The 27,008-nt window shown below is 46.0% G+C and overlaps 1 protein-coding gene across 11 annotated transcripts in view; it reads left to right on the forward strand.

Annotated features, from left to right (window-relative positions):
• The window catches only part of TCF3 (transcription factor 3), a 128,222-nt gene that overhangs the window by 48,925 nt on the left and 52,289 nt on the right, over positions 1 to 27,008 (forward strand). For 10 of the 11 annotated variants that reach the window (XM_030540028.1, XM_030540031.1, XM_030540032.1 and 7 more), the window contains 2 exons: positions 22,095 to 22,168; positions 24,061 to 24,157. In XM_030540028.1, coding sequence (XP_030395888.1) covers positions 22,095 to 22,168; positions 24,061 to 24,157 — 171 coding nt within the window. The remainder of the gene's footprint in view (positions 1 to 22,094; positions 22,169 to 24,060; positions 24,158 to 27,008) is intronic. The other variant, XM_030540027.1, reaches the window with a different exon arrangement.

Below are 27,008 nucleotides of genomic sequence, written 5' to 3' on the forward strand. Positions count from 1 at the left end.
GTATAAGTTAGACTGTTACTGTGATTTGAATGTGTGCCAGCTTTTTTTAGTTTTCGGTGGATGTGATGCATGAAATAACCATTATTTTACTTCTCTTTGATTTAAAATGCATCCATCCAAAGCTTCTGGGGTGTGTGTGTGTGTGTGTGTGTGTGTGTGTGTGTTGGGTTAGGTGGAAGTAGGCATTTGTCACCTGCTCTGGTCTTCTCGTTAAAGGTAGCTAACCAGAGCCAGGTTAGAACTCACTTGCAAGACAGTGGTGTTATGGTTATATCTTTGCAAGGTAAAACCCAAACTACATGTGTTAACTTTAAAAATACTCAGGAAGATGCAAATTGGAGTAGACGTGTGTGTGTGTGTGTACCTGCATATAATTTTATTATATAACTGTCCATGTAAAATGAAAAGTCTCTTCATGCAAGTCTGTACAGAATGCTGGGGCATATGCAGCCAGCATATATAGGATACTACTTTGTTCCTTATTAGCATTTAAAACGTCTATATATGCTCAGCAACAAAAATTATTTAATTGGACAATATTTGAGTTAAGTGTCTGGTGCCTGTCTATCTTTCATGAATGTGCAACTTTGTAGTAAAATAAATGAGATGGAAACAAATAGTAAAGTCACTGGGTGTGAAACTTGCACCAGTCCTTTTCCCCAAAGAGTTTCTATTAAGTGGAATAAAATTTTTCATTGTCGTCAGTAGATACAGACTTATTCACATAGTTCTCACTAGCAAAATGTTGGTGTTAAATATATTGGACACAAAATATGGATAAAAGGTGTCTGCTGAGCTGCCTTTAAATCTAAATGTGTTTCTGGACTACAGTTACCAAAATGCACTGCGGGTGTTGGTGAGAGTGTGTCTACATTCGCATAATCTGTTTTGCATAAGTTTCAAGATGGCAGCTGTTTACCTCTGAGGCCTTAAAGTGGACTAAGCTGCAGCATTTGAGACCTAAGACTCAGCCAAAGGATTAGAAGTAGAGGGGCCTCCTGGTTTGAATATGTTGGTATGGATTAAAATGTGTGTCTGATCTGGAATAGGATGTCTCACTGGCTGGACTGGGATACTGCTGTCCTTGGCTTTTGGGGTGAAAATTAAGAATATTACTGTTTTCACAAGCACCTTTCCTACAAGTGGCAAATGATGTTCAGATGCTCAGATATCACAATGATGGGCATGGTTTAAATGCCTGAATAGAACTGAACTTTGTTTTCTTCTGAGTAGCCTCTCTGTTTTTATACAGTTCATCAGGTTTCATGATGGGTGGAGGGGAGCATATTCTAAAACTTATGTTCCAAGGGATCAGTGTTCTTTTTAAAAAGAACATTTCATCTGTGGAGGTTCATTCTCTGAAAGCCATTTTGTTCTCTTGAATCTGGACATGCTTTTAAATTGGGGGTGGAGGAAAGAGCTTTGACTATCAGAGAGTGTCTAATGGGAGCGTGGCTCCATTAAATGTGAGAAGACCATATTCTGCTGTAGCTGTTTAGTAATGAGATTTGTCTAAACATAACTGGATACCTTTTTTAAAAACATTAATTTGCTGGTAAAAGTTTGAATGGCAGCAAAGGGATGGAATCTGGGATAATTTCCTATCTAACTATGTTGAGTTTCACTTGACATTCTAATTACTACGTTCTGGCTTGGAGATTTCAAGTTTTAATTAATCTGCTATTTGGATTATGCTGTCAGCTCCACATTGCATGTGCAAGGACTTCAGCCTCTGTGCGTTACATTAACCAAGCACATACTTCTCCGACATAACGTCTAGTCGCTACAGAGGTGCAAGCGTTTTTGGGTAGTGGGCAGCATCTCTTGGTATTCAGACCTTTTCTTTCAGATACTCACATGGTGTTTCAAGAATGCCATTGAGCAGAACTGATAATGAGAGAGAACTTTTTGAGCCACACAGAGCTCTTGTGTATTTCAGAAGCTTGTCTTGCCAAAAGAAGTTGGTCCAATACAAAAATGTTAGCTCACCCATCTTGTTTGTCTAAGATCCTGGGTCCAACATGGCTACAACAACACTGCATTGAGCAGAACACACAGGCCAAGACTTTTTCAGGAGCAACTTGACACATTAGAAACACTATGTCCCTTTAAAGTGTCTCAGATTGGCCACCCAAAATAGCTAGTTGCTATTGAAAAATCTTGGTCATGTGGATTCATCTACCCTGTCTGTGTTTATGGTAAATGGGGAGCAGCTGTATGTGGTTCAGATTATGCACTTCTGTACAGTAGTCCTCATGGAATTGAGAAAATTGAAACATGATGAATGGGGCCAGCGTTGGAAATTGTTCATTTCTGTCCCCCTCCCAAATACTTTTTTAAAAGCTGTATTAAAATATTAACTGGATTGATGTGGCCTGGCTGCCGTGAAAATATTGCTTAAGGATACCTTGTGGCATGATTAGCCATCTTGGTGGATTGTTTTTAAAATATGGTAGGATGGTATTCAAATAGAAAGAAATTATCCTGTTTGGTGCAGAAGTACTTGGTACTTAAAATAACAAGAAGCGAAGCAGAGAGATGCATTGTCCAATGAATTGTAATAAAGGTTGCTTGAGAAGTACATAATGCGGACTGGGCTTGGTCTAAAACTTAAGTCAGCCACATTGCTCAGGTGTATGAAACGTTATCCCTGAGCACTGTAGTTAAGCCAACCTAAGCCCCAGTGTAGTCCATGGAAGAATTCTTCTGTCAATCTAGCTGCTGCCTCTTGGAGGGATGGATTAATTACATTGATGGGAAAACCTCATTTGTAGTCTGTAGCAAGCATCTACGCTGCAGTGCTACAATGAAACCAGTCAAGTGCTGTAGCTGTGCGGCTTTAGTGCCTGTAGCATAGACATAGCTTTGGTGAAGTCAAAGAAAATCCTTTGTTTGCAAGGACAGAACCAAGAGGTTTAGGTCTAATGCTTGATCTTGTTGATGATGGTGGTTATCTCCTTGGATTTGTAAATCTTAGTTTGCATTGCTAAGATTTATGCTGAAAAGCCTCTTTTTGAGGGGAGGGAGGCGATGCCTAGCACAATAGGGCCCAGATCGGGACCATTGGAGGCTCCCACAGAACAAGTAAATTCTCTGAGGGACTTCCCCATTGCACGGTTTATGACTGTTGCTGATTCTGTTAATGTTGCGACTGTCATTTTGGATTCATTAGGCCACTAGGGCTGGTGGAGTCTATATGGAAAGACTAATAGTTATTTCCCAAGTAGAAAGGGAAAGAAGATGTTAATATCATACTGAGGTATAAAAAAAGCACGTTGCAGCCACTTGTACGCTGGGATAGCTACCCATAATGCACCACTCCCAGTGCCGCTGCAGTGTGGCCACAACAGTGTGCTGGTAGCTGTCTGTAGCTGGTAACTGGCCAGACTGCAGTGCTCTCCCTATTCAGCTGTACGAAGACAGGTTTAACTCCCAGCGCTATACAGCTGCAAGTGTAGCCATACCCAGAGAGAATAAAACCCTGTGAGGGTTCTTGGAAGGGATTATGCCTTGGCTGTTCATTCACTGCAGTTTGACCTTTTGGGCCAGGGGAGCATAATGTCAATAGAATAAGAGGAAGGCCCTGTTTGGAGGGACTTGCAGGGGAATGGAGTTGATTCCTCTGGGTCTCTTAAGTCTGTAACTAGTATGGTGCTACTCGAAGGTCCTGTTTCTTTCTATGAAAACAGCGGTCTCCTACGGCCAAACCTTGAGGGCACTCTTAAGGAGCATCTCAACTGCAGGAGGAAAAGGAGGTTAACCCATATTGAAGAACACCTGTTGGAAATGGGGTACTATGGTTCTTGGGGATGCAGTTCCTGCTCTACTTAGGCCATGGCTACACTCACACTTTACAGCACTGCAACTTTCGCGCTCAGGGGTGTGAAAAAACACCTCCCTGAGCGCTGCAAGATACAGCGCTGTAAAGCCTCAGTGTAATCCAGGGCGGCAGCGCTGGGAGCACGGCTCCCAGCGCTGCACGCTACACCCGTAAGGGATGTGGTTTACATGCAGCGCTGGGAGAGCTCTGTCCCAGCGCTGCCGCTCCAACTACACTCACACTTCAAAGCGCTGCCGCGGCAGCGCTCCCGCAGCACTGCCAGGGCAGCGCTTTGAAATTCCAAATGTAGCCATACCCTTAGTTTAGAAAGGAACTTGTATGAAAAGCTGCTGCTGCTGCCATAAAGCTCTGAGGCTAGCGCACCACTTTTTAAATGTGAGAGGAGATGTTGACTGGTAAAGGTGCACATTAACCACTGTAAAAATTCAGTGTTGTGGTAGCTGTGTTGGTCCCTGAAGAACAGCTTGGTGGAGCTCGAAAGCGTCTCTCTTTCACCAACAGCAGTTGGTCCAATAAGATATCACCACACCCACCTTTTATAAAAGTTTGGGGCAACACTCAGATTTGTACTGCTTCTGTAGTGCCCGCTCATTGGCCCTTCCTTGCTTTGCAGGATCTGTAAGTGTTTGGTTAAATCTCCGCACCAAGCAGGAATAATAGGCTCCCAGGTGGGTGGGAATCAGGGTGGTACAGTGTTTAGAGGCTTGAGAGTCAGGATTGCACAGTTCATTTCTCCACAACAACTAGGCAGGTCGCTTAACCGCTGTGCTTCTCTCCCCATCTGATAAGAGGAGAATATATAAGTATCTCAGAGGGACTGTGGCTCAAATAATAGTGGTAAAAGTCCCTCTAGTTACAAGTAAGTTTTATTAAAGGTGCTAACAAAGGGCAAAGCTAATGCTAATTGTGGTGATCAGCCCCATCTCTTCAACATCTTTCTGAATTTAAGAACAACGTATGTGGGTTTGCCCCTCTTCCCTGCTTTTTCACCCATTGGACATTTCTTGCCCCCCTTTGTACTCCAAGCCCGTTTCATCAGCACTGGGGGAATCTCTTGATCATATTGATGCTCTTCATCACCTGTGCTTCCCAGTAGGGAAGTTCCAGGCATCCACTGGCCTTTTGAAGTAGATGATTTGTAGGCAGATTGAACCTTGTGTTACCCTAGATTCAATCTTTATTGTTTCCACGCTGCTGCTTTTGTGCTCTGGTTTGATCATTGTTTTGGCTTTGTTTTTACAGCTGTTGTAAGTGTTTTGAGCTTTACAGCCTATTTTCTTCCCTCTGGTTGTTGTTACAAGTTTGTGTCTCTCCTCGCCCTCACCCCTGGTATCTTGCTGACTGTATTATGGGGCTCTGCAGTAGGACCCTTTCTGCTGTTGTGACCTCTTAGTTAGAGTAATGTCTCTGTGCTACATCGGAAGGGTGTGGTGGTGGTAAATCTCGGGTGTGCCTGCTATATCTTAGTGGTGCCTATATTTGTGTAATGTATCCTATCTAAGTTGATTTCTCATCTGGACTACTAAGGATGGTCCAGTGCCTAAGGTACTAACCAGAGACTTGGGAGACACAAGGTCAGTTCCCCGCTCAATCCTCCATGGGCACGTCACATAGTGTGTGTCTCTGCTTCAGTTCCCCATCTGTAAAATGAGGATGCTACTACTTCCCTAACTCACATGGGTTTTAGAGGAGTACATCACAAACCCGTTACAAGATGTGGGCTCAGCTGGTCAATATTCTTTCATCTTTTGACACAATTTCGTTTTGGTCGAAATTTCCCACTTTCTTCATTTTAGATTTTTTTTTTCCTGCCAAAAATCTGTGAAATAAGTTTTTAAAAGAGAACGTCCAGCACCAAATAAACAGACATTTTCTGACCAATTCCACTAAGTGGCCAGATGGTTTTTAGATGTGTTCAGCTCCCGTTGAGAGAGATGGAAGCTTCTGTGTACTGAACACTTACGAAAAACTGAACCGTTAGGTAGAAATAGTAGACTAGCAGCTCTGATGGATGGTACCACATGGACTAAATGAAAATAAGAGGCTCCAAACTTTGCATCACTGAGGCCTGCTCCAGACTTGTAGATAAACACAATTTTTTACTTGTAGACAATATGGATAGAGCATTGGCCTGAGGGTTGAGACTTGGCTTCTATTCTTAGCTATGCTTTTCATCTTGGGAAAGTTGCTTAAATGTCGTCTGTGCTTCATTTTCCCCATTTAAAAAAAAACAACAAAACACCTGTGATGGGGAAATGCCTTCCTTACTTTTATGATGTGCTTTGAAATCTGCTGATTGAAAAGCCCTGGAAGTGCTAAGTATAATTATTAAATACACAGAGAACTTTGCTGGTATGCCTTCTGTTTTGCTAGATGGATTAATAGAAATATCTTGCTGGTTGAGTTCAGTATCAGGGAAATCCAGCCATTGATCAGCATTGTCTTCGCTTGGCAAAGACTACTGGCCTATTTGAGATGAGGATTAATTATACAGCCACTTGCTTGAGCTCAGTCTGTTTTCTGTGTCCCTTTGTACCTTGGCTGTCATTATGAGGGACTGATCTATGGGGAACAAGAAAAAATTCCTCATTGGAATCTTTTCCAAGCTGGTTCTTAAAACCTCCTGGGTCAGTAATGGGGCTAGGTGTCACATGTCCCATGGAACTGTGGAAAGACACATCTAAGCCTAAATGAATAGGATATGTCCATTGTGAATGGTGAAGTTTTGGCTCTGCTCTGTCCACCAGTGTGTGATCACGCACATTCTCCTCCTCTGGGACTTTATTATGATGATGGCAGTGCCTACTGGACCCAACTGAGGTCAAGGCCTTATAGTGCTGCACAGACATGTAGCAAGCAGGCGTCTGCCCCTGCAGCTCCCATTCTAAATAGACCAGACCACGGTGGAAGGGAGTGGATATCAATATCCCCATTTTACAATGTGGGAACAGAAGCACAAGGTCCCACAGGACATCTGTGGCTGAGCCAGGAGTGGAACCCAGTCTCCTGAGTTCTACCTCAGTGCCTTATCTGTAAGGCTGTCTATCTTCAGCTCCTGTTCGCCAGCTGATAGCACGCTTTGCAGCCCCCTGGTGGCAGTGCAGTGCAGGCATCTCCCTGTTGGAGCATTAATTGGGCTATATTTTTAAACCAAGTGCCGTGGTAAATTCAGATTAACCTGCCACCAGCAACCTCTTCTGCTCAGAGCAGTAGGGTTCTGCGCATTAAGGCTGATTTCTGCTTGCACATGGAATATCTGCCGCTCTGAGTGGAATTAACATCCCTTAGCATTTGATGCCGCACGTTGAAGGCCATTGCAGGGTGTTACAAAAGTTCCTTAGCTACTTTTCCCTTCCACCTGAACATGTTCAGAGTGCTTTCCAGGACTACCAGTTTGGAACACCAAGAAACCTATTTCCCTCCCTCTCACTTTCTGTGCTGAGGTGAGTTCTAGCCATGCGGGGACATGGACTAGTTCAGTCTCCACTAGGGCAGTGGTTTGAACAACAAAGAGTGAGAGAAGAGGTACATCCTTCTCCCTGATTCAAGGCAGCAGCCATGCAGATTCAGCTCCAACTCAGGGAATTTCTTTTGTCTATAATGCCCTGCATGGTTGCATTGGAGCTGCAGTCTTGGAGCTCCGGGGGCTGATGTACTCCTGGGACGGTAATGCTGTGAACAGGCTGCTTGTGGGGTTGTCAGGATGATGTTCTCCCCTCTCCTTAGAGCCTGTGTTTCCTCTGACGATAACTAGTGGGAGGCTACTGTGAAACACCAACCCACCTGCTTCCTCGCCCAGTTTCCCTGTTGGTGATACCCACTCTTTTCTGGTCTGTGCTATCCTTTAGTAGTAGTTTGATGTATGAATACAGGCCAGGCAACAGTTCTTATTCAGAGCACAAGCTGCCAGTGTGGCTTTGTTCTGAAATGTGGTGTGCATCATCTACAGAACTGTCTTCCAAAAAAAAGACTCTGTAGGGAAAGTACTTTGTGTTTGTGTTGAAACTTGTATTCTGGTTTTTTTCCCCCTCACCTAGTCCACAGACTTCGTATTCTCTCCCCCTCCACCCTCCTTTCAAACCTCACACTGAAAGGCTTTTTCCTCTGTTCGTTCTTTTTCCACCCCATCCCCCCAGCACTTCCTAAAATTCTGCTCTGAGCATAGACTATCGCCATACAAAAATTGCTGAGTGAGAACACAAGGCAGCAGATGCAAAGCAGCGAAATTAATGATCACTAAAGTGGTGGCATCAGCTTTTTTAAGCCAAAAAATTATCACTGTATTTGCCTTGGGGGTGGGGGAGGCAGCAATGGACATTTCCCTTGGGGGATGAGTGCACTGGTAATAAAGGTAATAATTGGAGATATACCAATCTTCTAGAACTGGAAGGGACCTCGAAAGGTCATAGAGTCCAGCCCCCTGCCTTCACTAGCAGGACCAATTTTTGCCCCAGATCCCTAAGTGGCCCCCTCCAGGATTGAACTTACAACCCTGGGTTTAGCAGGCCAGTGCTCAAACCACTGAGCTATCCCTCTCCCCGAGGTTCAGTGCCTGCATGTTTGCTTTTTGGAAAACATTGTCTAGTATCTGAACCTCACAAATTCTCAGCAGAGATAAACGGGAGGGATGTGCCTGATAAACCTCCTGGGAATCAGTGTTGTAAGGTCCCTTTGTATCATCCTCATTCAAATGACCTGGTTCAGGAGAGGGCCTGCCATGGTCATAGGTAGGGCCCTACCGAAGTCACAGTCATAGGAGTTTAAAAATTGTTAACTTAATGATTTCAGCTACTTAAATCTGAAATTTCACGGTATTGTAATGATTGGGGTCCTAACTCAAAAAGGAATTGTTGGGAGAGGGACGCAAGTTTATTGGAGGGGAGGTTGCAGGTCTGCTACCCTTCCTTCCGTGCTGCTGCTGCTGCTGGAGAGAGGCAGCTTCTGGCCGGGAGCCCTGCTTTGAAGGCAGCGCTGCCACCAGCAGCAGTGGAGAAGGAAGGAGGGCATGGTATGGTATTGCCACTCTTACTTCTGTGCTGCTCCCTGCAGAGCTGGGCCCTCAGTCTGCAGCTGCAGCTCTCTGGCTACCCAGCTCTGAAGGCAGCGCAGAAGTAAGGGTGTGTCAAGGTATGATTCCCCACTCTGAACCTTAGCGTCCATAAGATGGGGTACCTGCATGAACCCCTCTAAGCTTAATTACTAGCTTAGAAATGAGAGAGCTGCCACCACCCAAAAATATAGTGTTTTGGGACACTTTCTGGCCCCCAAAACCTTCCCTGGGGACCCCAAGACCCAAAACCCCTTGGGTCTCACAACGAAGGGAAGTAAACCATTCCCCACTCCTTTCTTCCTCCCAGATTCTCCCTTCCGTGGGTAACTCTGGGAGATCCCTGTAATTCAACTCCTTGAATCTTAAAACAGAGAGGAAATTCACTTTCCACCCCCTTCTCTCCCCCTCCCAGACTCTCCCTGAGAGAGAGACAGTGATTCTAACACAGAGAGAAATCAGGCTTTTCCTCCCCCCTTCTCTCCTTTCCCCCACCAATTCCCTGGTGAGTGCAGACCCCCTCCCCTTGGGTCTTACAGCAAAATAAAAAAAAAATCAATCAGGTTCTTAAAAAGAAAAGCTTTTAATAAAAGAAAGAAAAAAAGTAAAAATTGTCTCTTGTAAAATCAAGATGGAAAATGTTACAGGGTCTTTCAGCTTATAGACATTAGAGAATCCTCTCTCCCCTCCCTCCCCCAGCACAAATACAAGTTGCAGCAAACAGAGATACAATCCTTCCAGCAAAATACACATTTGCAAATAAAGAAAACAATCAAAAGACTAAACCACCTTTCTAGCTGGTACTTATTAAATTGAACAGAAGAGGCTGTTTCAGAAAATTGGAGAATCTGTATACATGTCTGGTCCCTCTCAGAACCCAGAGAGAACAAAGGAAAACCCAAAAAGCACAAACAAAGGCTTCCCTCCACCGAGATTTGAAAGTATCTTGTCTCCCGATTGGTCCTCTGGTCAGGTGTTCCAGGTTTACTGAGCTAGTTAACCCTTTACAGGTAAAAGAGACATTAACCCTTAACCATATGCTTATGACACGGTGGCACTACTCCAACCCCCCTAAAATAACCTTGTGACTCCCTGCAACTCCCTTTTGGGTCAGGACCCCCAATTTGAGAAACACTGGTCTCCCCCGTGAAATCTGGTCTTTTGTGTGCTTTTATCCTGTACTATACAGATTTCACGAGGGAGACCAGATTTCACGGTCCGTGATGCATTTTTCGTGGCTGTGAATTTGGTAGGACCCTAGTATTAAGGCTTTGTCTATACTGTAGTATAAAGGGTCTGCCCTTAACACCTAGCATTCTGTGCTGTCCATCTGGCCATCTCCCTCCTTACAAAAGAAGAAACAGGCATAGGATTGGCCACGTGTCCAAGGCCCTGCAGCGAACCTGAGCCAGGAACAGTACCCCAGGGCTCCTGACTGCCAGTGTTGTGCTTCATCCCCCTGGACCATGGCAGTCAAAGTGTGACTTCTACAGCTAAGCTTCCTGCTTTCCTACACAGACCCAGGCATCTGTGTTTCACCCACCTCTTCATGGGGGCAGCAGAAGGGAGATTAACGTAGGCATGGTCTGTTTGAGTCATTGCGTTCGATAATGCTGTGGGCTTCCACTGGTGCCTTCCATCTGAGGCTCTCGACACGCTTTGCAGACATGAATGAAGTGAGCGTCACAGTGCTCCGTGAGTGACCTTGGGGGAGTCCAGCTTCAGAGAACAGACCCCCCCCAGATCCCCTGACTTCGTGGCCTGTGCAGCTCACTCAGAACAGAACCTGCTAATCCATTCCAGGCACATCGGATTATAGGAAGTTGCAGTTTTCACACACGTTACCGTTTCCTTTCCCTCCCCATCGCACTGCCACGTCCCCCCTCGCCTTCCCTCTTATATTAGTTATAAGCAATAAGGTGTTTGCTTTGTGCTCCCTGGTGGATGGTGAAAACATTCTTACATGTTAAGCAGAAAGATCTAATAGTTTAAATTTTCTCTGCTCATGGTGGGAATCTTGCCTACCCCTTATTTCCAGGAGGGACCTGCACTTTGCTCTCGTGGTAGCTGCTGACTTTGAGGCAGCGAGTCCATGAAATAGGAGCCCTTGCTAAGCAGGGAGTGAGGATTCCAGTCTGGCTTTTTGAATGCTTGATAAGAGAGGGATGTGGCAGCAAGAGGAGGGACTTCCCTCCACCCAAGCACCGTTAAGTATCCCTGAGCTGCATTCCAGGTGTTCAGCATTGCTTTTTTTCTTAAATTGTTTTGTCTTGAGCCCGGAAAAGGAAGTGAACCAATTGTATAGGCCCGTCCACGTCCTGTAAACAGAATTTCATAGCAGCTAATGACTGCATTCCTTTCAAACCTGTTTTTTCCTATTCTGGGGCAGATAGCACTGGTTGCAAACTCTGCTTTATTTATTTATTACCAATTCTGATTAAAGGCTCTGGCTCATGTGAAAAAGAGAAGAGAATTTCAGTGTATCAAGGTGACTTTCACTGAAGGTGTCTTGTTCTTTAAGATGCATCTGTGGCTTTCTAACACAAGCTCTGCATGTGCGTGGTAGTGGGGCAGCAAACGCTTGTCAGGAAAATCAACTTTGCTACTTTGACTGGGACTAAAGCTAATTACTAGTCGACTAATTTTATTGATTTCAAATCCCTTTTAGTGGAGATTTTGCTGTAAGGCTGATTGCCAGAGTGATTAGGACACAAAGCTGCTTAATTTGGAAGTGTTTATCAAGCAGCCTTCTGTCACCTCTGTTTGAAATCAAATTACAGTGGCACCCACTTCTTTATCTGTAATTCAGACTGCTTGCTCCATGACCCGCCTCTGATGGAAGTAGACAGCATGTGCTTAGAGGGGGAAACCTGTTTAGTTTCCCCTTGGGGCATCTAGCGGGGGAGAAAAGGTGAACTATATATTCACAGGCATAAAAATACTGGACTGCTGACTGTGTGGTTTTTACTCCCAGCTGCCATCATGACATAGGCAGAAATGGAAGCTCATGGGCTTTTGTAGTGACAGCCTCTTAAAGTTGTCTGTGTGTACAGAAGGGCCTTTCCTGCCTCTTTGCTTTGCTTGCTTCTGAATCTCTGGAGAGCTGCATTTACCCAGGACCCTTCAAAGGCTCACACAGAGCAAGTGCCTCGTGTGGACACCGGTCTCACTAACAGGTCTTTGAAAGAAGTGGCAAGAGCACTTTTTGTGATCACAGATATAGAAGTTGCTCACCCTTCTCATGGTAGCTGTGCTTGTGCACTGTAGCCTCTTTCTCTCCACGCATGTATGTGCCTCCAAAGAGACCGGGTAAGTCCATTCTTGCTGCAGCAGGTTCACCACTTAACGGAAGGCAGCATGCACATTAGTGCTTTATAGAAGCCATGTGTTCTAGTGATTGGTCCTCCACGTTAGTTCTGCCTCTTCCTCCTCTCCCTCCCCCCCAAATCAACTCTTAGAACTTGTCCCCTTCATATTTTTCATTTCTCCGATGCCAAGACTTGCTGGGAGATAGACTAGATCTGCTTGGTGACTCGCTTCCCTTCTGACGGCCACTAGCACAGGGGTTCTTGAATGGAGACTTTGCATTTTGTGGCACAAATTGTGCCTGCATCACAGCAACCCAGGGGGGAAAAAGCACAACGTCGTCTTGGCTCCATGCATTCTGATTGCCAGGGGGGGCTCCATTGTGCCTGCCTGAAGCCAGGCTGACTGCCCACCCATCGATTCTCGTCCATGGGAGAAATCACTTAGGGGTTGTGGTCCATTGCAATGAATCTTACCTGGATGCAACAAAAATACTTGGAAGAGTTTTGGGCATCTAGTACCAGAATGTCCAAGGGAGAGGATATCTGTCATCCCACCCCCACATCCATGGGGGAGAGAGACAGGATCCTTGCACCAGAGAGTCATGTGGGAAAGACTTGATTGTAACCTACAGGCCAAAATTCTTTGCAAAATTCTCTGCAAAAGGCGTTTTCCATCTGTCTGGGTTGCCTGGTGCTTCAAGGCACAAAACAGCTTCCAAACGAAGTCTTGTTTCTTGCAAGCATCATTCTCTGAAGCAAGAACATGAGTCTTTGCTAGGCATTTTCTGCCTCTGGGAATTCAGTGCACTTGGGTCTCTGAGCTGTGTGGCCTTAGCACGGGGCAGCTGGAATGTGGTGAAGTGGGGGAAGAACATACATCCTTCTTACCGAATTTACTCACTCATTTAAGAATTATTTGTTTAAAGCGGCTTCCATCCTCACCATAATCTTTCTGCATTGGGACTTATTCCAGGCACAAGGGGCTAGATTTTTAAAGGTATTTAGGGGGCCAAGTGGGATTTCTCAAAGCATCTAGGTACCTGAATACTTTAAAAAAAAATAAAATCTGCTCCTAAATGTCCTGAAACTGCTTGTTTGTACCGTGTTTGTTTAAAAAAAAATGTAGCTCTTGTTTTATCTCCATATTGCCAAATCAGAAAAACCTGCGGCATACTTCTGTGGTGGGGTGCATGCAGGCTCAGAGCGCTTCTTCCTCAAATTTGAGGGTAGAAGAAACTCTGGCTTTGGCGCTATAAAGGTGGGAAGTTATTGGGATAGATTATCACCAGCTTGAGGTTTTGTTTTGTTTTTTAATGTGGGGAAACAATCTCCTTGTGGATTTAAATAGAATGTCTGCCTATATAATTTTGCTATTTTCTGAAGTAATGAAGAAAGGAGGGAAGGTAGGAGGGTGTGTGGGGGGCGATGGGTCTGTCTGTCTGTCTGAAGATAACGTTGTCTCTGAATTCACTTTGTCTTCGAATTCACTTTTCTCACTTGCAAGTAAACCCTTCACCTGAATCAAGACCCTTGGAATGTCTTTCATTTATGGGATCTAGATTCCTTTTATTGAGGGCAGACCGAGACAATGGAGAGGTCTGATAGTATCTCTTATCAGATGGAGTTTTTTTGCCGAGGCTAAACTTGGACAAATTATTTTTATCAGTGCTGAGAGCTTATAACTGTAATTGTATATCAGCTCTTTTTAGCTCCACCATAAAAATTGTGTGAAGAAAAAAAAAATTTACTGTCTGACAGCTACATCTTATTCTATTAGTACATTTTAATTAGAACATGAACAAGAAATGCATTATGAATATTCATGATCAGGGTTATTAAAATGCATAATTAATCTGTGGGTTTCTTTTTATTTTAATAACTGTATTAATGGAGGGGAGGCAGTCCCAATTTTTGTTGTTTCTGAACTGGGAAGTGTCTTGCTCCTGGCTCCTTTAAATGTTTTTATTTTAAAAGTTGGTTTAGAACAGCTGCATGCGAGCATGTATACATATGCATATGTATTACACACACGCACACAGCTACATGAGAAGGAAGTTATCCAGGTTGTGAAGTCAAGCACTCGGAGTTAGGAAATGCCAGAATTAAGTTTGCCTGTGCAAACTGAATTTGGCCCCCATCTGCATATGCCTTAAGATAGTTTCTAGTGACACGATCACATTATTTTTTTTATAGGACCCCTGCTTCATTCAGTGCACAAAATGGAAAGTGCTCACTTAGTGAGCAGCTATTAATATTTTGTTTTTCCTCATTGTTCCATGTGTGGCCCCAGGCCTCCTATACTGCATGCTATCCAAACCCTGCTCTGAAGACAGAACTATTAATTTATTCATGGGCTTTCTCTGGTGCTCATTGCGATAGTATCAGAGTGCTTCACAAATGTGAACTTTTATTTTCACAATGCTCCGGTGAGGAGGGGCAGGGGGAGGGATATTGTTTCCATTTTATATAAGGGGAGCTGAGGCACAGAGAGATTAAGGTCAAAAGTTTTCACTAATTTTGGATGCGCAATTTGAGACACCGAGGGCCTGGATTTTCTGAGTACGTAGCACTGTATGTCTTCAATGGCAGCTGAGAGTGCTCAGCACTTCTGCAAACTGGACCGTGGGGTCTCAAGCCAGGCACTCAGAAAATGAGGAACGCTATGAGTAACCACTCTGAAAAGTTTGGTTTAAGTGACTTGGCCAACATCCCATAGGAATTTTGTGGCAAGGATAGGCTGAAATTCCATAGGGCTGCAGCATTCAGCTGCCTTGACCGTGAGACCACCCCTTCTTTCTGAAATCCCCAGCCTCATTCACTACATATAGGGTGACCATATTTCCTAGAGTAAAAATGAGACACCCCATGGAGCAGGCCTGAGGGTCGCCCTATCACCTCCCCGAGGGGGCCCCACCACAGCACCGCTTGCCTGAGCCCCTCCGAATGTTCCTCCGCTTGCTCAGTTGGCAAGAGCAAACTAGACAAGTGGCCAGTTCCCCCCCTCCCCCTTATCACAACTTTAAAAGGGGACTGTCCCAGCTGAAACAGAACATATGGTCACCCTACTATGTACCTTCCAACTTCTGCAACAGCTCCCTTCACTACACACCTCTTGTTCATTCCTGAAGCAAGTACCCTGCCTCACTCAGTGTGCAAGATGATCCTGTGGAAAAATAGTATGGGATGATGTAATTAAATCCCATCTCATAATGCACATGCAAATGGTTGCACTGGCAACCTAAGGCTGGCATTTCCGAGCATTTGACTGCTGGACTTTGCAACCTGAATAATATTCTTTAAACAGCATTTTGTGTGATGTTTTCTGTATTTTTCAAAAAGCAAACTGAAAAGCAAAGTTCATCATGTGATATTATATTATAACCTGCATAGGTCATCAGCGGGGTTGAAACCTTTTAGATCCAGTGGACAGACCTCTGCCACTTGTGCTAAGGGAGCACCTGACAGCAGAAGCAGGTTTTCTCTTATGTGAACCAGCACTGGAAGATGGGGCACACTTTGCAGGAGGATTTCACAGGTGTTGACTGAAAGCAGGAGAGTGGTGAGACTTGGGAGTCCTGGGATTTGTTCCGGGCCTTGGATGGGAGTGTGCTCTAGTGGGCACAGACTCTCTTGCTCTGTCCCGGCTCCTTATCGCAGTCTCCTTGCCCAGCCAACCCCAGTCTCCTTTTCTGGGCTCACTGAGTCCCAGTCTCCCCACACCCAATCACAGTTTCCTTGCCCAGCCATTCCCCTCCCCCAGCTCCTCATCCAATCTGTCTCCCACCCCAAGTCTCTCCTTCCTGGCTCTTTGCTGTAGTCTCCCCGCTCCTTAATTCCCCATCCAGTCTCTTTGCCTAGACCTAGTTCTCTTCTTGCACACCAGCTCCTTGTCAGATCTGTCTTCCCTTCGCCCCGTTCCTGCCCATGCTGGTTCCTAGTCCACGTCTCGCCAGTCCCAGACTCCCCACAAGTTTTGTCTGATCTTACTGTTCTGCTTCCCCCACCCAAATAACTCCCAGTCTCCTAATCCAACCAGTCCCTTCCTCTGTGCCTAACCAGTCTGCCCCCTTCCAGCCCTCCTCAGTCTCACCAGCCTCCTTGGCCCAGTCTACTCCTTTCTCTTCTCCTTGGTCTGCCTTTAATCTCCTCTGCATTTGAATCAGACAGCTTCCTTCTGTCTGCTGCCTGGGTGCCAGCAGAGGAGTCACTGGTAGCACAGGAGAGAGATGCTCCCTGCTGTCCGTTCTGGTGCCTCCCCCCTGCCCAGAGCAGCAGTTACAGGGCAAGTCCAGCTTTGCCCCATAGCTCTGGGCTGGAGCACATTCAGTTGCTCTGTGGGTATGGTGCACGTGCTCTGTGGTCACCACCAAGAGCGGTAGAAGCTGGTGCATGCTCAGTGAGGACATAATCTTCTGAGGTTTTAGTTGCTGAAGTCCTAGGTCGCGTCTGCACTACCACTTATGTCGGCGTAACTTATATTGCTCAAGAGTGTGGAAAAAAACACCCACCCTGAGCGACATTAGTTACACCGGCCTAAGTGGTAAAGTGCACGGTGCTGTGTTTGCAGGAGAGCACTCTCCTGTCACCATAGAGCGGCAACACAAACAACCTTACAGTGGCACAGCTGTAAGGTCTCTAGTGTAGACGGAGCCTGTGTCTCCAGATAGAGCATGTGTGAACTGAGATTTTTCAGAAGTTTATAACTTGGCCAAATTTGGACAGATTTTTCACAGGAATGGCAAAAGACAAGCAGGCCACACCCTTACCAAATTTCGAGTCGCTGCCCCCAAAGTATGGAGGTACTTGATCTGTTCAAAGAAAACATCACCTGAGTTTAACATGGGCAAAACTTAGTTTTCCCAGACTTGTTCTGCAACAGCTGACCCATTTTGGCTGAAATTTCTTCACCATCATAATAATCAGTCTGAGGCAGGCCCCCGGCACATCAGATTTCAGCCTGAAGTTGGCAAAGTTGTAATCAACTGAAGATGGGGTCTTACAATGGGAAGTATTGTGCAAACGTAATAATGGGCAGCGCTACCAGCCCTGCCTGTAATATACACACTCACTTAACACAGATGTGCGCACGTACATTATTTAGGCCAGTTTGTTTCTGTGCTTTATCTGGAATCCAGAATAACCATTCCAGAGCTGTGCAGCTTTATTCACTGGTAGTATTAAAGGGCAGTAACCTCAACTCCATTAGCTCTTAGTGCTCCTCTGCAACCTCCCGCATGCGTGCACATTGATGGCTGGAAGAGGAACTCTTCAGTTTCCTCGTAACTGTTAGCTGGGCTGAAATCTGACCATCCCTGTTCCTGTAACCCAGTTACATAATCAGCTTAGGAGCAAGGACAGGCTTTTTATCTGGAGTCAGAGATGTTTAAAGAAAAGAAGGGAGAAGGGCAAGTCCCAGGAGGAAAGGCAGGCCCTCCTGTCATCCTAGGATGAGAGCCTTTGCTAGCACCTAGGGGTGTGTCTGCAAGCCTTTACAGGCCTTGTTTACAGCTGAGAAATCTGACCTGCTAAGTGCTGTTTGGATTCCCCGTTCCCCCCGGCGGGTCTGTAACATGCCACAAATACACACACAATATGGATCTCATAGTTGACGACGTTCATATCCCCGTTTGAATTGCCCCTTGCCGTGAGCAGTGCTGGCTGCCTCCACCAGTCTGCTGCCAGGGCAGGCAGCCAGCCACTGATTCAAACAGGAGGCCAGAGATTCCATGATGGAATGCATCAGAAAAACAAGGCTGCAGAAGCTCGTACAGCACCTAGCATAACTGGGCCTTGGGGACTCTCAGTGCCACCCTAATACAGATATAATCAGGGGCTCCACTGTGAGATTCTCAGGATGCCAGCCAGGGACAAGAGCTGCTAGTGCTGTATCCCAGCAAGTACAATGCTATGGTACAGGGTGGTATGGGCTCTTACGGTACTGCCCTATATTCATCTGCTCCTTCCCCTGCACATTCCCACAGGGCTCCAGCCCTTCCCATGAGCTGCCCAAGGAAAACAGGAACCTGCCCAGTGCTTGCATCGCCCCAATGATCTTAAATCCCAGATTTGTTGCCGCTGGCATCCACATTTGCAAGTGTAATAAAGTTGAAGGTGCACTTTTGACCTCAGTGTTAAAGGTTCCTCTATCGTATTTTCATTTGGAAGTAGCTCATGGTGACACTTAATGGGGAGGACCTGAACCTGTCCACTCTGACGTTCACCATGAATTCCAGTATCTGCTGTTCTTATTCTTTAGCTCTCCCTTACGTGACCTGGTACGTCTTCCCCAGTCTAGTAGGATGCTTGAGAGAAATTGTCTGACCAAAGAGTGAGCTCTGACCATTCATCCTGGACTTGGTTTTGAGGGAATGGCCTGAGTTTCCAAGGGTGTTTGACCCTTTCTCCCAGTGCCTCTGGGCCCTCAGAAGGTCTTGTGAAAACTCCTACAAGCCCTGGCTCTTTAGGAAACTGGAGGATAAGTATCCAGAGGGCAGTGCAGCTAGAATAGCTAACGAGTGCTGTGTGTGGACATGAGTGCACTGTTTACACTGCTTCTGTTACCCACAATTCAGTTCTCGAGTGCTTCCTTCTGTCCTGTGTCATGTCTGCCCCTCCCACTCCATGCGGAGGGTGAAGTGGGTGAAAGGAGAGAGGAAGTTGGTGTCTGGTGTCTCACAGGACTTGACTCATCGGTCTTCTCCCAGCATGGGAGAAGAATCCGCTCAGGATGCACTGAATTCATTGTTCGTGGCCTCACCCAAGCTGTCCAAATGCTTTGGAAATACTCCTGAAAGCAACATGAATAGAGCGAGCATTTCTGTCTCCTGATTTCTATTGGTGTTTGCAGGGTATGCAGATGAATTGCTTTAGAAAAACACATTAGCAAAGCAAAAGTTTATTCTAGGAAGTAGGAGGTGGGAGAATTGCCAGTAATTCTCCCTAGTATCCAAGGTATTATTAGAGGCTTATCCCTGCTCTGCACAGTAATCACATTGGAAATTTTTGATTAGAAAACAAAATCTAAATGAGAATTATGAATATTCATTAGGTGTGGAGATTAATATGCATAATTATGCAAATTAGACAGCAATTAAACACCAATTCTCTGGGGAAATGATTAACACAAAGGCACAGAAATAGAAGGATGTAATTTGAGAGAAGTTTCTGGTTAAATGAACAGTAAGGGGAGCGGAGGAGACAGATATGGTGTGTTTGCCATAATAATCAGCTTTGCTAAAATGAAATTGGTGCAAGCACTGAGGCTGTTTCACCACCCCATTTCCACCCCCACCCCAATACACAGCCCCTGTTTGCTCTGCAGTTTAAGGTATGGACACTCTGACTGAAGGGTATAAACTCTCATTTGATAAAGAAAAACGAAGTAAGGCCTTAGGTTGGTTGGTTTTTAAGCTGGGTTTGTAACTTCTGTTCTAAGAGATGAGTGTCTGAATGTAGTATGACTCTTACCCCAGGCACTGCTGGATTTTTATAGGGCATAAGCAGCTGACTTCCAAAATGCCAGCTTGATGGGGTGTCAAGGGCTCTTGATTCTGTGTAGGATTTTGTCTAACGCTCAGAAGAACTGCTGCACTCAGCGATGCATGCTCAAGGCATAGGCCAGAGAAGAAGGGTGGTGTGTGTGATGATCGGCCAAGACTAGACTTCTCCCTCCAGTATAAAACATTTCCACCCTCACCTCTTCAGCTGTGGATTAGGGAGCCACTGTCTGGTGTGAAGCATTAGCTGTAGACTATATGTTGACATCTTTCTAGCCTGGCTGTGATGTGTACTGCAGCTCTGAGCTGTGAAGGCAAACAATCTTAAGCTGGTTTTTTGCCTCTTGCTCGAGGAAGGGAGTGTTTTTGGAGCTGCTTTAGATGAATGTGAATTTTTATTGTCAACATCTCTTTAAATGGCGCCTTTTTGGTCAAGCGCAAGGGTTGAAACAGTGAAATTGGAGTTAATGAGTGAGTCTGTTTGATGATCTAAAAAGCTGATGATTTATGGAAAAACATTGCCATCTGGGTGCAATGGCTGTTGGAGGGGGGATGCAATTGTTTTGAAGTGTTACTTGTATCAGAAATGTATTTTTATATATAAAATGTATATTCAGAAAGGACAACAACATGGTTGCGAAACACTGTGAGCTGCTGCATATTGTGAGCAGTTTTTATGTAAGCAGTATATTTTTAAAAAATTCTGTACGCAGCTAGACTGGGATTTTCAAAGGAAACTGAGTTTAGAAGCACAACTGTTTTGAGAGTCTGAGGCTAGTGCTCCTAAATCTCCTACTGAAAATCCCCCTTCCCCCCCAAAGTACCAATTTCCATTGAAATTCAGTGTAATTTGGGCACCTGAATTTGTTAGACTACTTTGAAAATCTCAGCCCTACAGTTGTGAAGTTCATAAACTATTGAATTGACCCAGTACCATATAGACTACATGCTGCCTTGTTAACCATGGATGCAGCCTTTGGACAAAGGCAGAGGTATTTTATGTCTGTATCTAGCTTATTCTCAAAGCCCTGGCGTTAGCTGCCTATCTTGATGGGAACCCCAGTCACAGTCCCACCCACTCCAAGAGATCAGCTTTCCTAAACTAACCAGTGATCTTTCAATAAGTGAACCAATACAAGCCTCCGTCTAAAAGAAAAATGACCTCTGCCTTGTCTGTCTTTTGTGGCGTTTCTGGGTTTACTGCCAGACGCTTTCAGCAGCGTAATTCTTGTAGTGTGAGCCTTCAATCATACCTGGCATTGCCCATAGTTGGCGTTAACCGCTGGAGCATTAGGCTTGAGCGGCCAATAAAGCCTATTGAAATCTATTAAAGGCCTTGTCTCCACAGGAAAGGAGTTTTTTATGTGTAACCTTCGGTGTAGATTTAAGCCACTAGAGTTACGCTGCAATAGGCGTGCCCATAGTGGGGTTATGCCACTATAAGTAGCTTGGATTCAGACTAGTTTGTCACTTGGCAGAGGTTATAGCAAAACTGAAAAAGTGCTGTCATGAGTGTGCACGCAAGGGGCAGTGCCTGCTGTGTAACTGGTAAAACTTTCCTGTGTGTAGTTTACCTACACAGTCGCCAATAAGTCATTAGGTGTCGGTTTTTTGAACAGGGACTCAAAGGGGGAGGCTTGGGGCTTAATTCTGTTTGCAAAGGATCCTCATGCTTAATTTGACTAGAGAATGTTCTGACCAAACCTTTTGTGTTCAGGTGCTGCTCATGGGCCAGGGACACAGCTTTATGCCCCCCTGGGGTGAAAGTAAAGTTTCACTCAAATAGGCATGAAAATACAAAGGATGAGGTTGTGTCTAGGACAGTGCACACTAACAGCTCAAGTGATGACCTCATTTAGGCTGGTGCCAATCTAGGTGAACTGGGCTGAAGGTGTTAGAGTTATTCCTAGATCTGGAATAGATAAGGGAGAGCAGAATTTGGCCCTGTGAGCGAACAGTTTCAAGCGCAGTTGTTCAGCGGACATACAGTTCTTGGCATTGACATAAATTAGACCAGCTTGGGAGCAAGGGAGCACCTGCATTGAGATGTTTAATTTGTAGTCCTCTTAAATGTTGACCTCCTAGGAAGACCAGATTTACAAGCTATCTCTTGAATCATGCAAAGTTAAAGAAACACTTCCCCTTCCCACCCCAACCACCATCCCAGGTTCTGGAACATGTATACAAACTACGTAGGGCTTGCTTTGAAGCTTACTAAATAAGCTTTCAGCTTTCAGCTGAAATGGGGAGGTTCAGGGAGAGAGTCCGCCACAATGAGTGGAAATGGTTTATTAATGAAAATATTGTTTTGTTTGTAGAAGGAAGAGTTAATTTTGAGAGGACACCTTTGAGGGTTTGCTGATAAAGTAAAAGTAACCTTTGTTCTTCCTGTTTTTTGGTAGGTTTGGATGAAAGACCGGGATCAGGTTCCTGGGGTGCAGGAGATCAAAACAGCTCCACATTTGACCAAGGAAGGGTAAGGATGAAGCATAAACAGAGGCCTTAAAACAAAAATAAACAGGTTCTTCATGATGGTTTCTCAGTGTGTGTTCGTGCCCAGTCGGTTTTAACGGCAAACATTTTTCTTGTCATTCTTGTGATGGAGCCTCAGCTAACCCGCTCAGATAGGTCACTTCTGCAGTCACTCTGCAGTCGTGCTGGATGAGAGAAGGTTTCTCTCTCTTACTTGACAGCAACACACCCGTAAGGCCCTGCCGGCCTCTGCAAATGTTGTGGCAGCTTTCTTGCAAACCACCTCCTTGCTTGAAAAGTATAGTGTAGTTTAGCCTGCACCTGGATCAGTGTTGACTTGGGTTGTCCAGACAACCCTGCACTTCCTCACCCATGCTTGGACTTGCATTTTAAGTTGAGGGAAAGCAGTAGTTCCTGATGGCTGAGTGAGGAGAGCAGGAGTGTCACTTTGGCTCTGAGTCGAGCATTTTTAGTTAGGCATCTAGCACGGATTACTACCATTGTACCTTGGCACTCCAACTTGCTCACCCTCTTACCTACCCCACATGATGGAGAGGAGAGGCTGAAATGGGAATGTAATAAGTAGCCCCTAAAACAGCAGTTATAATTGACAGCTGATGGTGCCAGGTGTCCAAGCAGACTACCCCCAGCCCGCTTGGAATAGCCTGGCTCTGGAACCAGACTCCATGGTCAGTCTGGGTGTGGGATCTGCTGCCACCCCGTTAAGCCTGCTGCTACCAGAACACATCGAGCTTCTGTATCGTCTCCCAGCTTTGTCAATGCCCATGATGAGCCTCATCCCAGAAGTATTGGAGGTGCCTGTGTAAGAGAGCAGGTTACAAGGGTTACAGCCCAGCAGATTGACACGAGCTCTCAGGGAGGGAATGGAAAGCAACGGGGGGCAAGGAAGAGAATTGGAAGTGTTTGCAGGGAAGGAATTGAGGCTGTGACAGCATATAACTGGGGCCCGAGGAGGGGAAGACAGAAAAGACATTAACTTAATTGAAATGGTGTTTTTTGACAGATGCTCATGTTTTAATGGGTTTATGTGATTCGTTTTCACAATGGCACCGTTCCCTTCCCTTAGGTCAGTGATGAAACAGGCACCACATCGTTTCTCATTTTTATAGACCTCCCCTCTTCCCCCCCACCCTCGCCCCTTCTGGCTTTGGGGAGGGGTGGGCTGGGTGAATTCTATGGCCCGTTTCTCCTTTGAACGGGAGTTTTTGCTCACACAGTGCCTGCCAAGTGTCGAGTTCCTTCAGGAGGGGGGCAAGTTGGGTGGGAGCTGCCAGGGTAGAAGAGCATTTTGTTTCTCTTCAGGGAGCAGTTTTTGTAGCTCTTCCTCAAACCAGCCCACTGCTCTGGAAGCACTGCTGGGGCCTCCTGCTGTCACTGGGTGCTGAGATGTATGAGGAAGGGAGATGGAGAAGCCAGTGCATTACTATTCTAATCCTTTCATCTGTAGCTGGAGGTGGATGTTGGACTGAATCCTCTTGTGGTCTGCAATTCAGTTCCCCATATCGCTGCTGCCCCATTTCTAGGATGAACCAGGCTAAAACTCGCAAGCGCAGACACCTCCGAACTGCGTGTGTTTGGGGGAAAGTGGGAAGCAGTTTGAAATTCAGAGCCAAATGTTGTGGTTTGGGTCCTTTATATTTAAACCCAAGCTGCATAAAAAGAATCAGACCTGGATTTTGCTCAAGCAAGCTTCCAGGTGTCACAACTGATGTGACTGGTGCTTTTGATTCCCATGCTAGCTGAGGGAGTGCCCAATGGCAGGCCTTACCCTGGGAGTTCTCTTCTCCCCACTCATCCATTGAACAAATAAAATAAACCATAATTTCCCTGTGACAATCTCCCATGTACAGTTATTCCTGTTTTGTGTTACATTAGCAGGGCTATGGTGAAGGCGCCCATTATGGAGAACACAGGGACCTATCATCTCACAACAGCATATCTTCATCACCATTCCTGGGATCTGGACTTGTAGGTAAGTACTGCGTGCTCTACCTCTGAGCAAGGCTGTCAGCCTACGTAATGCAGGTGAATTTAAAAACCTAATGAGTGTTTGTACAGACGGTCATAATCCACCCAGACATCACCAAAAGTTGCTATTGTCAAACTTGCAGCTGAATGAGCTGCTATCCAGGGGCCCTGTCAATGTTTTATGGATGCACAAGGGCCTTTGTATTTTATATGGTGGTGGTATTTTTTTGATCTATCACAGTCAGATCTAGAGTCTCCAGCAGAGATCAGGGCCCAGTTGTGCCGGGTGCTGCACAGACACATAGTAAGAGAGTCTCTGCCCCGAAGAGCTTGCAATTTAAATAGCCCAGATAGAGAGAGAACGGGAGGGGAAACCATCCAAGAGAGGAGAAGGAATTTGCCCAAGACCAAAGAGCCAGGAACAGAACCCCATTTTTCAGAGCCCTGCTCCATTAAACTAAGCTGCTGTCGTGCTCTCGGATGAGTCGTTGAAGTCAGAGTACAATGGCACGGGGTCTGATAGGGACCCTTTTCCTAGGCAGGGAGGTAAGTGCACATCTGGAGCTGTAAATCTGCCTTAGATGATGAGATGTGACTGCATACAAGAGCTGGTAGCTGTTTTCTGCTCTTTCCACCGCCCCCCACCCCAACGCCACTTTAACATTTTTCCTAACCTGCACCATGGCTCGAAAGACCTTCTTTTCTCGCCCATTTCCACTCCGGTCTTGAAGTGACCAGCCTGGAGTCTCGTGCTTTGCACGAGGGCTGTAGTGTGACCTGATAGTGTTGGTGTGTGGGAGAGCCTGGTTTCATTCCCGGTCTGTCTTGACACGCTGTCCAGAGTGCAGGATGTTCAGACAGCCTGGAAGGAAAGAAGCACCATATATATTGCTCAGCATTGGCCCCTCCGGTTGACCATGGGGCATTGATATCCAACCTGGATGATGTTCTCCTACTTCTTACTCCCCCCAAATGTTGCTATGCACACTCCTAGAAGGGAAGTTTGGTTTGTTTTGAAGGAGCCTTTTTCCACAGGGGCCCTGTCTAGCAGATGTGACCTGCAGGGTGTTCCTTCACACCGTGACTACTGGGCCACCAGATAGTGGAGACGCTGGGGAATTCGCTAGTCTCGCCTGTGTGGCAAGTGCTCTGCACTCCTCTAACCTGCCCCCCGGCCCCCATTTGGCCCATGAAGTCCCCTCGCTCTGTCTCCTGCTCTGTCTCCAGAGGAGCCAAGACACTCACTGAATTCTGCTGAGGACCCAGTTCTTTCCCTCATGCTTCTCTGACGATCTGGGTCAGGCAGCAGTAAGGGAACCACACCTCTTCAAGCTCCTTGCTCCTGCTGCCAAGCTAGCTCCTGCTCACTTCCCTTCTTTCCCCAGAGATGGTGATTTGTGCACAACTGGGCATAAGAAGGATGTGTGACAATTTACCCCTTTACCTCTTCAGACTTGGGGGATTAAGAGCAGAAAATATCCATCCTGAAGGGCTTAGAGAGCTTCTAATTACATTAGGCAAGGAATCAGGGTTAGACATCCCCTCCTTTCCCTTAGCAGCAGTGGTTAAAACCCTCCCGTTAACGTGGCCAGCTGAGGCGTGTCTGGGAGTAGGGGAGAGAGGCTATTACCGGCAGTGGCCTTTAGTGAAAGGGGAGGGGGAGCTGTATTCTTTAAAAGAAAATCCCTGCTAAAATCAGTGGTTCCTCCTTCTCCAGAGCGAGGTAGAAAACGGAAGAGAAGGACCTAATAGATCTAGGAAGCAAATGTTGGCCAATTTCCTCCTCCTGCTCTGTATGTGGTGGAAGAGGGAAGCTGTCAGATCCAGGCCACCAGGCTATCTGGAGAGCCAGTCTCTATCTCCAGATGGTTACTTCCACACCGTGGTCAAAAGGGGAACTTCCACGTTAAGTCTCCATGGTCCCATCCAGAGGAGGAAATGAAGATTTAGTTGGTGTTGGTCCTGCTTTGAGCAGGGGGTTGGACTAGATGACCTCCTGAGGTCTCTTCCAACCCTAATCTTCTATGATTCTAAGAGCGCCTCTGCGTGAGCTATTTCCTTGTTGGGTCAGAGAGGAGGTGGCTTCTTGCTTTCTGACCTGGAGGATGTAATAAAAGCAGAGGTAGAGTTTCTTAATGGCAACAGGGAAGTCTGTGTGAAATGCTTCAGGTTTGGGGGAAGAAAACTAGCCAGAGGCAACACTTGGAACAAAGTTAAAGGTGGCATAATTCCTAAGATTCCTCATGGAGCAGGTGAATAGGAGCTGCTGCCTTGAGGAAGAACAAGAAGGTTTCAGCCCCAGATGTCTGCCGCTGTGAGATGTTTTGCCCAAAAGATAGGCTTACTCTTAAAGGACAGAACTCCAGGTTTTTTGCTAGCACATCAGATAGTCCCCTGGTTCCACTGCATACCCAATCAGCCTCCTACGTTCATGTTACTTGGGCCTGGGCTGATGGGAGTCTCCTTTAGCCGTCACTAGCACTTAGAGCTTGCATCCCCTCTGAATGTCTGTCCATAGCACCCAGAGCCCTACAAACTCTTAGGCCATGTCTACATCTAAAATTTTGCAGCGCTGGTTGTTACAGCTGTATTAGTACAGCTGTATAGGGCCAGCGCTGCAGAGTGGCCACACTTACAGCAACCAGCGCTGCAAGTGGTGTTAGATGTGGCCACACTGCAGCGCTGTTGGGCGGCTTCAAGGGGGGTTCGGGGAACGCGAGAGCAAACCGGGAAAGGAGACCAGCTTCGCTGCGGTTTGCTCTCGCGTTCCCCGAACCATCCTGCAAACCGCAGGGAAGGAGATCTGCTTGCTCGGGGGTTCGGGGAACGAGAGAGCAAACCGGGAAAGGAGACCA

Source organism: Gopherus evgoodei, chromosome 22 (assembly GCF_007399415.2).
Source record: "Gopherus evgoodei ecotype Sinaloan lineage chromosome 22, rGopEvg1_v1.p, whole genome shotgun sequence".
Classification (NCBI taxonomy): domain Eukaryota; kingdom Metazoa; phylum Chordata; order Testudines; family Testudinidae; genus Gopherus; species Gopherus evgoodei.